The 9,638-nt window shown below is 61.4% G+C and overlaps 2 protein-coding genes across 5 annotated transcripts in view; both read left to right on the plus strand.

Moving 5' to 3' along the window:
- Window positions 1-5,440, plus strand: part of GAL3ST2 (galactose-3-O-sulfotransferase 2) — a 9,412-nt gene extending 3,972 nt beyond the window's left edge. The window contains exons 4-5 of the mRNA XM_023195133.2: window positions 1,446-1,701; window positions 2,992-5,440. Coding sequence (XP_023050901.1) covers window positions 1,446-1,701; window positions 2,992-3,810 — 1,075 coding nt within the window. The 3' untranslated portion in view covers window positions 3,811-5,440. The remainder of the gene's footprint in view (window positions 1-1,445; window positions 1,702-2,991) is intronic.
- A 573-nt stretch (window positions 5,441-6,013) lies between these two features.
- NEU4 (neuraminidase 4) overlaps window positions 6,014-9,638 on the plus strand; it is a 7,555-nt gene continuing 3,930 nt past the window's right edge. Inside the window, exon 1 of one of the 4 annotated variants that reach the window (XM_023195116.2) lies at window positions 6,014-6,098. Coding sequence is in view for 2 of the 4 variants with exons in the window: in XM_023195115.2 (XP_023050883.1) it covers window positions 8,019-8,051 (33 nt within the window). In the remaining 2 variants the exon portion in view is untranslated. Of the gene's footprint in view, window positions 6,099-7,594; window positions 8,052-9,638 lie in introns of those variants that run through there. The other 3 variants (XM_023195117.2, XM_023195115.2, XM_023195114.2) reach the window with 3 other exon arrangements.

A 9,638-nucleotide genomic window follows, 5' to 3' on the forward strand; every position in this document is an offset into this window, starting at 1 on the left:
TGCCTGGCGTGGAGAACCCGGTTTCTGCTTTAAGTGCAGTGTGCGTGACTTCGCCCCTGCCTGGCGTGGCCTCAGGTCCTGTTGATAATTTGGTGTCTTATGGCCACAGTCGGTTCTGCTGGGCTATGGTCTCTTTTTATTTTTTAATTAAAAGAAAAATTTTACTTTAAGTTCTGGGACACGGGTGCAGAACATGCAGGTTTGTTACACAGGTATACATGGGCCATGGTGGTTTGTGTCTCATGCGTCCGTGTGAGGAGACCACCAAACAGGCTTTGTGTGAGCAACATGGCTGTTTGTTTCACCTGGGTGCAGGCGGGCTGAGTCCGAAAAAGGAGTCAGCAAAGGGTGGTGGGATTATCATTGCTTCTTATAGGTTTGGGGACAGGCGGTGAGGTTAAGAGCAAGGTTTTGGGGGCAGGGGGTGAAGCTCACCAAGTACATTCTGAAGGGTGGGGAGAATTACAAAGAAACTTCTGAACAGTGGGGGAGATTATAAAGAACCTTCTAAAGGGTGGGGGAGATTACAAAGGACATTGATCAGTTAGGGTGGGACAGAAACAAATCACAATGGTGGAATGTCATCAGTTAAGGCTATTTTCACTTCTGTGGATCGTCAGTTTCTTCAGGCCGTCTGGCTGTTTACGTGCAGGTCACTCGGGATATGAGGGCTTAGCTTGGGCTCAGAGGCCTGACAGTTTGCTGGACCCATCAACCCGTCATCTGGGTTTCAAGCCCCACATGCATTAGGTGTTTGTCCTAATGCTTTCCCTCCCCTTGCCCCCCACCCCCCGACAGGCCCTGGTATGTGCTGTTCCCCTCCCTGCGTCCACGTGTTCTCATTGTTCAAGTCCCACTTATGAGTGAGAACATGCGGTGTTTGGTTTTCTGTTCCTGTGTGAGTTTGCTGAGGATGATGGTTTCCAGCTTCATCCACGTCCCTGCAAAGGACATGAACTCATTCTTTTTTATGGCTGCGCAGTATTCCACGGTATATATATGCCGCATTTTCTTCATGGTCTCTATTTAACGTTCACCCTGGGCAGTTGCTGTGTCTAAACCGCAAAGGGGAGGGGGTGTGATGATGGGATGGGTCTGACCTCCCATCCCATCACTGCTGGGAACTCAGTTTTAAGGTGTGTCTGGGGTCCCCTTGGCCAAGTTGGGTTTCATTTAGGGTTTTTAGTTCTCAGGGGCACAGAGTTGGGGAGCATGGTTACGGAAGACAGTTGGGGGAGTTTGTGTTTGGGCCACCAGATGGGAGGTTGTGGGAGGGCAAGGCTTGGGGCCATGGTTCTGTGTTTACCCAGTGGGCCCCCTGGCCTAGAGTTGGGGGGCTCAGGTTGGGAGGTCTCTCATTGCGGTTGCCGGGCTGGGTTTCGCTGTTGAGCGGGGGTCAGGGCACCTGCACCCTTGCTGATGGTGGCCTGTGCCTTCCCTCCCAGCCTGTCTGGGGGCCAGGCCAAGGGGCCGCCGGTGACCAACATCATGTTCCTCAAGACGCACAAGACGGCCAGCAGCACGGTGCTCAACATCCTCTACCGCTTTGCCGAGACCCACAACCTGTCCGTGGCGCTGCCCGCCGGCTTGCACGTCCACCTGGGCTATCCCAGGCTCTTCCTGGCACGCTACGTGGAAGGCATGGAGCCACAGCAGCACTTCAACATCATGTGCAACCACCTGAGGTTCAACCTGCCTGAGGTGCGGTGGCCTGCTGGGCAGGAGGGTGGTCTGCGGCCATGACTGCAGCTGCAGGGTCGGAGTGGTGTAGCCTGGAGGCTGGAGAGGAGGTGGAAGGCTTAGGGGCGGGGCATGCAGAGAGGGGGTGGGGAGGGCCTGGGCCACACGTCCTGCTGAGCCAACCCCTGCCCCTCCAGGCAGCCAGTCGCCTACAGTTGCTCTTGGAATGAGACCTGGGAGTCCCATAGCCCCTGCCCAAGGGCATCCCCAGTTCTCCCCCGCTTCTCTGGCCTCCTCTGGTACTGCACAGGCCCGGCTCACCCCACCCCATGACCTTCGCTCCTGTGGCTGCAGGCCCTCCTTTGGGTCCCTCAGGTCTCAGCATAGAGCCCTCTTCCCCCCAGGGCTTCCCTGGCCTTCCTTACAAAAGAAGCAGGGCAGGGACCGTGGGCAGGAGGGCTGTGGGCAGGCACAGGTGCTTTAGGGTCACCCCCAGCGCTCTGTGGAGAATGGCCAGCAGAGGCTAGGTGATGAGATGAGGCCAGAGGGAGGCCTGGTGGGGACAGGTGGTGGGCAGAGAGCGGGGCAGCTTGGGTGTGCTGTGGGGTGGGGGCTGCGGGGCAGAGGGAGGAGCAGGGTTCGGGAGGAGGGGATAGGAAGAGGGTGGGCGCAGGGAGGAGGCCTCCCACTGTTCTCTCCCTGGGTTTCTGAGGGTGGAGAAACCCGCGGTGTAGTTGGGCATGACTTTACTTTCTGTGGGTGGGGTATATCCTCCAGGATCTCTGAGGGGGCACAAGTGACAGTGAGTCCAGACCCACCCTGCCAGGAACCTGGGTCATGGGCCTTCTCTGGGCCTCAGTTTCTTTGTTAGGTGGGTGTCACCCTGGCCTGTGGGCAGCTGGTGGAGTGCTGAAGGCTCCCTGTGCCAGGGGCCCGCGGAGGGCCCTTCGTGCTGGGTCTGTGCCCCACAGCATCCCACCCCTAGAGGCCTCTGCGTCTCCTCGAGGTGTCGGTGGGAACTCCTCCCTCCTCCTGCTCTGCCCACGGCCTCCTCCTGCTGAGGCCCCTTCCTGGCGTCCTTGGCTCTGTTTTGGGCCCCCGGGAACCAGTGACCGTGCTGCAGGGCCTGCGTGTGGCCCTGGCTCTGCTCCCGCAGCTACTGCACGAGGCGGTGCCAGGCCCGGGTCCCTCCGCAGATGTGTGGATGGGGGGCTCCCCGAGCGGGTATGGCCAGGACGCGCCTCCTCCCCGCGGGTGGGCCACCCTGGCCCGGGCCCGCGGTCCGCAGCCCGCCTCTCTGTCGCCACACAGGTGCAGAAAGTCATGCCCAACACCACCTTCTACTTCTCCATCCTGAGGAACCCCGTGTTCCAGCTGGAGTCCTCCTTCATCTACTACAAAACCTACGCCCCCGCCTTCCTGCGCGCCCCGAGCCTGGACGCGTTCCTGGCCTCGCCGCGGACGTTCTACGACAGCAGCCTCCTCAACAACGTCTACGCCAAGAACAACATGTGGTTCGACTTCGGCTTCGACCCCAACGCGCCGCGCACGGAGGGCTACGTGCGCGCGCGCATCGCGGAGGTGGAGCGGCGCTTCCAGCTGGTGCTTATCGCCGAGCACCTGGACGAGTCCCTGGTGCTGCTGCGGCGCCGGCTGCGCTGGGCGCTGGACGACGTGGTGGCCTTCAGGATCAACTCCCGCAGCGCGCGCTCCGTGACCCGCCTGGAGCCCAAGACCCGGGAGCGCGCGCGGAGCTGGTGCGCGCTGGACTGGCGCCTGTACGAGCATTTCAACCGCACCCTCTGGAGGCAGCTGCACGCCGAGCTGGGGCCGCGGCGGCTGCGCGAGGAGGTGGAGCGGCTGCGCGCCCGGAGGCGCGAACTCGCGACCCTGTGCCTGCAGGACGGCGGCGCGCCCAAGAACCACACGCAGATCAGAGACCCGCGCCTGCGCCCTTACCAGTCCGGCAGGGCCGACATCCTGGGCTACAACCTCCGGCCGGGCCTGGACAACCAGACGCTGCGCCTGTGCGAGAGGCTGGTGATGCCTGAGCTCCAGTACATGGCCCGCCTGTACGCCCTGCAGTTCCCGGAGAAGCCCCGCAAGAACATCCCGTTCCTGGAGGCGTAGAGGGGCCGGGGCCGGGGCCGGGGCCTCCTGCAGACAGCAGCCCCTCTCTCCGCCGTCACCAGGGAGGCCGGGGATCCTCGCAGGGCTTCTGGGGCGTTGGGAAGCCCAGGCCCGCCGGCCACGGCTCTAAAATGAAGAGGGTGGAGACCCCAGTAAGGAGCCGCCCACCCCGACGATCCGCCCAGATCCCTCCCAGAGAGCGCCCTGAGCGCAGGCGGCAGCCCCCTCCCCCCCGCCCCCAGGTCCGAGGCTGTGTTCACTGAACAGAACTGAACAGGAGGGCCGGGGAGTGGGGGAAGCTGGATCGCAGGTCAGCACCTGCCCGGCAGTCCCGTGAGTCCCGTGAGTCCCGGGACTCCCGAGGGTCCTGGGCACTGGGGCTGTGGGTCCTCGGAGGAACTCAGAGTGGCTCCCCTGAATTTCCCGGCGCTGGCGACAAGGTGCTGGTCCCAGAGACAGCTGCAGGCACAGGCAGTGCCACAAAGACCAGCCCGGAAACGGGGCAGGGGCCAGAGCTCAGCCGCTCCCGAACAGCTCCCCATCTTTGGCTGCAGGAGGTTTGGTTCTGATGGAAGGACGTTTTCTACAGAGATGGCACAGCTGCTCACGAGGCCCCTAATGCCCCATGAAGGAGAGGACGTCTCACTTGCCAAAGGAGACTGGAGTGGTTGGGGGTCCACATACCCTTGGTTGCCTTGGAGACCATGTTGGGTGTGGTGCCAGAGGGCAGCTGTGGGCACCCCTCTTTGTCATTCACACGGAGGGACGGACGTGATCCCTGGCTGCCAGTGGCTCAGCGGGTAAAGGGGTGCACATGCTGGGACCAGCCGATGCCTGGGGCACGCAGGAAACGCAGCTACTCTGTTGCACGCTCAGCCTGGAGGTTGAGACCCCAGCAGTGGATCTAGGCCTGCAGGTCTAGGTGTGTCCTTGCTTTTTTTCGGGGGGCAGGGAACCAGTATTTCAAAGAAGAGAGAGAACCCAAACCAGCAGCATAGGCAGCTCCCTCGGACCCCAGTATAATGGGGGAGCTTCAGGAAGAGTGAATTTTCAGTGAGAGTCGGCTGTGAAGAATGGCACGAGCTCCACTGAGTCAGAGGCCGCCCACCCTCCCCGCTCAGCCCGGGGACCTCTGCAGGCCGCCTGTGGCTTCCCTGGGCTGAGAGGCCGCCTCCCTCCACTCTCAGCCCAGGGAAGCCACAGGAGGGGATTCCGCCAGGTAAAGGGAGAGTGGCCCTGGAGGAGCCCACGTGCCAACAGGAGTCCCAGAAGACAGAGAAGACCACAGTTGAGAAAGCAGGTCACGCCGAGAACAAAACATTCCCGGACCACACCCAGAGTCGGGCTGCTCATTCCCGAGGCCCGATAGCGAGAGGCAGATGAACCGGGGAAGAAGAGAGATTTTATTTCTGTAACTGGGTACAGGGAGATGGCCCGGAAATGATGACCAGACTTAACTCCAGATTACAGAGCTTTTCCAGAGCTTATAAACCTTCTAGGCTCTATGTCTACGTGTAAGTGTGATTCATCTAAAGACATATGTGATTAAATTCTTTTAATCTATAACTAAGTTCGAGTCCTGATCTTCCTCTGGAGCCTCAGTAAATTTACTTGCTCTAAATGGGTCCAGGTGTTTAATCTTATCTTGTCTTCTGCTAAATCATGGAGGTTTGGGGAGTTCCTTCAGAGCCCAGTAAACTTGTTTGTGGAGGCCTGGGGAGTTTTTTCAGACCTCCCAATAAAACCTGTTTAATACTAAACGGGTCCTGTTAAGAATTCCTTCATGATCTCGTCATGCTTCAAGGCCCGGGAAAGCCGTGGGCAAAACTCTTGGTGGGCTTTTGTTACTTCCCAGCTTTATATGAGGCGCTGGCTCTCAGCTTCTAATATTTCACTTCACCCTCAGTCAGTGCTGGACAGTTGTCATGGAGGCCTGCGTCAGTGAGGCCTGGCCTGCCGTGGAAACATTCCCCTGAGTTGAAGAAAGACTCATGGTTTTCAGCATCCAGTTACCCTCTGAGCATCAGGCAGAATCTGCCGGCCCCAAAACCAGGCCCCCTTGGCACACTGGGCCGGAGTGAGTTCAGCATGAGGAGGTCTGCTTCTGAGCAGAGCACAGGTCGTCTCTGGGAGGAGGAGTGAGGGTTAGGGATGGTGGCTGCTGCGGTGGCAGCCCTGTGCCCAGGCCTGGACACTGCCCTCAGCTTCAGTCAACCAAGAAATGAAGTTACAGGAGAGGCACACTGTCCTTTTGTCTTGGCCTTCGAGGTTGGTGGGAACTGAAACTGGTACCATCTTTTTGAACAGAAATTTGGGGTCTTTCTGGTGATGTAAAATGGTGTGTGGTTTGCAGTAGAGTGTTGAGAACAGCCTGTCCGGGTTGTGCATTGAGAAGGGGTGGTTAAAATGCCGCCACATCGTGCAGCCGTGAAAGGGGGAACACAGTGTGGCCGAAACTGCTTTTGAGGGGGGCATGTCCCAGCCTTCCGTGTGATGCTGGGATCAGTGGGGCCCCTCGGCTGCCGGAGCTCACGAAGGCAGTTTTTTAAGGAAAGCTTCCTCCCGGTGGCTCTCATCCCACAGGGTCAGAGCCTCAGATGTGCCCAGGGACCTCTGAGCAGCCATGGGCCACGGGGTGACAGTTGGGGGTTGGTGGGACCCATGGCTGGCATATACCCCAGCTAGACGGTGGCTTGTCCAGGCAGAGATGCCCAGGGGAAGGAGGTGGCACCTGAGGGCAAATCTGACTTTTCAGGAGAAGCTGAAAACACAGTTTTTCTGTGAAATGTCTAGATTGAAAAAAGCGGGCTTGAAAAGCCTCGAGCAGAGGGAGTGAGGCCTGCCCCCCATCCCAGCTCTGTGGGCACACCTTGGTCAGACAGCCCTGCTCCAGACCCAGCCTCTGTCTCAGGGTGGCCCAGGAGGGGGCTTTGCAAGGTGACGTGGGGGCTGGGAGGCCCCGTTTCCCCATGAGCCTGGGTGCTTAGGGGATGGCCCTGGTCAGACTCCACCAGGCCCAGACTTGGGGGACAGGAGAAGGGAGACGGGCCGCCTAGTTCTGGTGGGGCTGGGCTGGGGCTTCTGAGAGGTGAGGAGGTTGTCCCTTCCCACCCACCTGCCCCAGGATTCTTGGCTGCGAGCGGGAGGATGTGTACAACGGCCAAGTTGCCTGGACTCGGTACACCCCTCCGGGGACTGTGAGTGCACAGGGCACTGGTCAGCGGCCCATGGGGGGCACGCGGATGAGTCGGAAGGAGCTGGGGCCCACCCCTCCCACTTCCTTCTCTCCCACATCCTCCCCGGCCCCTCCCAGCTCCCCCCAGTAAATCCCCTCAGGCCCCAAGACCTGGAGGGACGAAGCAGGTTTATAATCTCAGCCTGGAAACCACACGACCTCCCTGTTTCCCACTACAGCCCCTGGGTTTCAGAAGCAGCTGAGGACGCCCTTCGCGGGGGAGGGAGGGACAGTGAGAAGGGAGGGTGTTCAGGGCCCAGGGAGCCCCCGCAGAGGCTGCCCCGTCAGAGCGCACTGGGGACCTGTGGCCTCCTCTGGGATTCTGGCCTGGGCAGTGGTCATTTGAGCATCGGTTACCGAGGCTGCCTCCGAAATGGCAGGCTGGGGTCAGGCCAGCATGAATGGGGCTGGCAGGAGTCCTGCAGGGGCAGCTGTGCTGGGGAGGGGTCACCCTGGGCCCTGAGAGGCACAGGACACTGTGATGGGGTGCTGGCCTGCCAGAAGCACAGATACGGAGCTGGAGCCCAGCAAGGCCCCAGGGGCCGCTGTCCTGTACTGTGAGGGGCTGTGCTGTGCCAGGGGAGGCCCCGCACCCAGGAAGCCCGGAAGAGAGTGTGCACTCACGGAGCCCTCCTGCCAGGGCCGCATCTCTTGAGCAGCAGACCCCTGTGTCCCCCGGGGAGGTCCACTGTGGCCTCACCACAGCCCTTGTTGGAGGGCGCATCCCTGTGCCCTCAGCACCCCAGTGTTGAGCGCGTCAACCTGCAGAGGGGAGCCTGTGCTGGCCCCAGGCATCTGTGTGGCTCTTGGGTGCCCATCTACACCCCTGGCCCCGCTCTGGGCTTCAGTGGAGCTGTGCCACCGTGGGAGTGTCCAGGGTCCTGACGTAGCCCGGGGACGTGGCCAGCTCCCTGGCCTGCTGCCCGCACAGTGGGCCCTTGTCTCTGCTCTGGGTCAGGCGAGGCAGCCACCCATGATGAGCTCTGCAGCCTTCCCGAGGTGGCCGGTGAGTCCCTGCCCTTTGCATCCCCAGCGCCCTCACCCCTCTACCCTGGCTCTCGGGGCCAGGACCCGCTCCTGAGGGATCTGTCCCGCTAGCCGGCCCCTCTGTCTGGGGGTACTGGACGAGCCCCACCGCTTGCCAACCCCGGGGTGGCGCCTCAGCTCTCAAACAAGGGGCGGGCTGCATGGATTCTGAGGGCCCCTCCAGCAAGAGGTCCCACACGCGTCTCCCAATGGGACAGTTTCCTGGCCCACAGGGTGGGTGTGACACTGAGGGTTCCTGGGGGCAGATTCAGGGCATGGGATGGAGGCAGACGGGTTGTGAGGGGCCCAATGCAGGGGGCCGGCCCCCGCCCACAAGGTTGTTCTGCAGATGGGCTGGTCGGGGACGCTGTACCAGGTGAAGGGTCTGTGTTTGGAGTCTTCGCCCTGGCCAGGGCACAGGACGTTCACAGTGCAGGCTGAGGGTCAGAGCCGCTGAGGGCCCCCGCCGGGATCCTGCTTTGGCCCCCGCTTTGATCCCCGCTTTGGCTTTGATCCCCGCTTTGGCCTCTGCACTTTACGTGGGCGCATGGGAATGCCCCTCGCCAAGGTGTTCCTACACCTGACGGGTCCCCGGACAAAAAGTGCTGACCCCAGAGGGTGTGTGCGGAGGGCCTGGGCTGACCTCAGGGCTCTAGGGGGGCCCACAGAGGATGGGCTGTGAGGGGTGGAGGGGGTCTGTGATGGCCTCCTGCCAAGCCAGAGTGAACCCTACAACCGGTCCAGGGGTCCAGGGGCCAGAAGGCCAGGTTCTCCTGGAGGTCCTATCTCCCCACGGCCTCGGTTTCCCCTTCTGTGACTCCACACCCCTGAGAAGGGCCCTGTCAGGGAGGGCGGGGGCACTGGTTAATGTCCAGGACACAGCAACTCCACACCCCTGAGAAGGGCCCTGTCGGGGAGGGCGGGGCACTGGTTAATGTCCAGGGCACAGCGACTCCGCACCCCTGAGAAGGCCTCTGAGATGGAGGGGCCTGCTGAGGACACAGAGGCTCTGTGGAACCCAGGGCCTGGCCGTGGCAAGGATACCCCAAGCCAAGTGTGTGGCAGCCTTGTCCTCTCTGTGGGCCTCAGTTCCCCTGTGTGCAACGAGGGGAGTGACCAGCTGGTTTCTGGAGCCTCCTTCCCTCCCTCTCTGTCCCCAGGAGTGGGCCTGGGCCTCATGTCTGCAGGGGGTGCTGACGCCTGCTCCTGGGGCCCGGGCCTTGGGGAGGGAGCCAAGTGCAGAGAGAATGTCTTGCTTGTGCCTGCTCAGCCCAGAGGGACACGTGGCGTCTGCACCTGCTTCCCGCTTGGACACAATTGCCCTTTGAGAGCAGAGCCAGGGCCTTTTTGGGGACAGGAAGCTGCTCTCAGAAGCCACACACTGGTGGTGGGGGAGCAGCAGGAAGGGGCCAGCCAGCTGTCCTAGCCAAGAGCCTTTCAGGAACCGGCGGCCCAGGGCAGAGGTGGCTGGAGGTGGAGCTGTCTGTTCGGGCCTCAGGTGTAGGGGCAAGGCCTGCCCGGGTTTTGCACGAGTGTTGCACCTTTACCCGGGTCTCCATCGCTCCCA

The sequence above is a fragment of the Piliocolobus tephrosceles genome, chromosome 11 (genome assembly GCF_002776525.5).
Source record: "Piliocolobus tephrosceles isolate RC106 chromosome 11, ASM277652v3, whole genome shotgun sequence".
Classification (NCBI taxonomy): Eukaryota; Metazoa; Chordata; class Mammalia; order Primates; family Cercopithecidae; genus Piliocolobus; species Piliocolobus tephrosceles.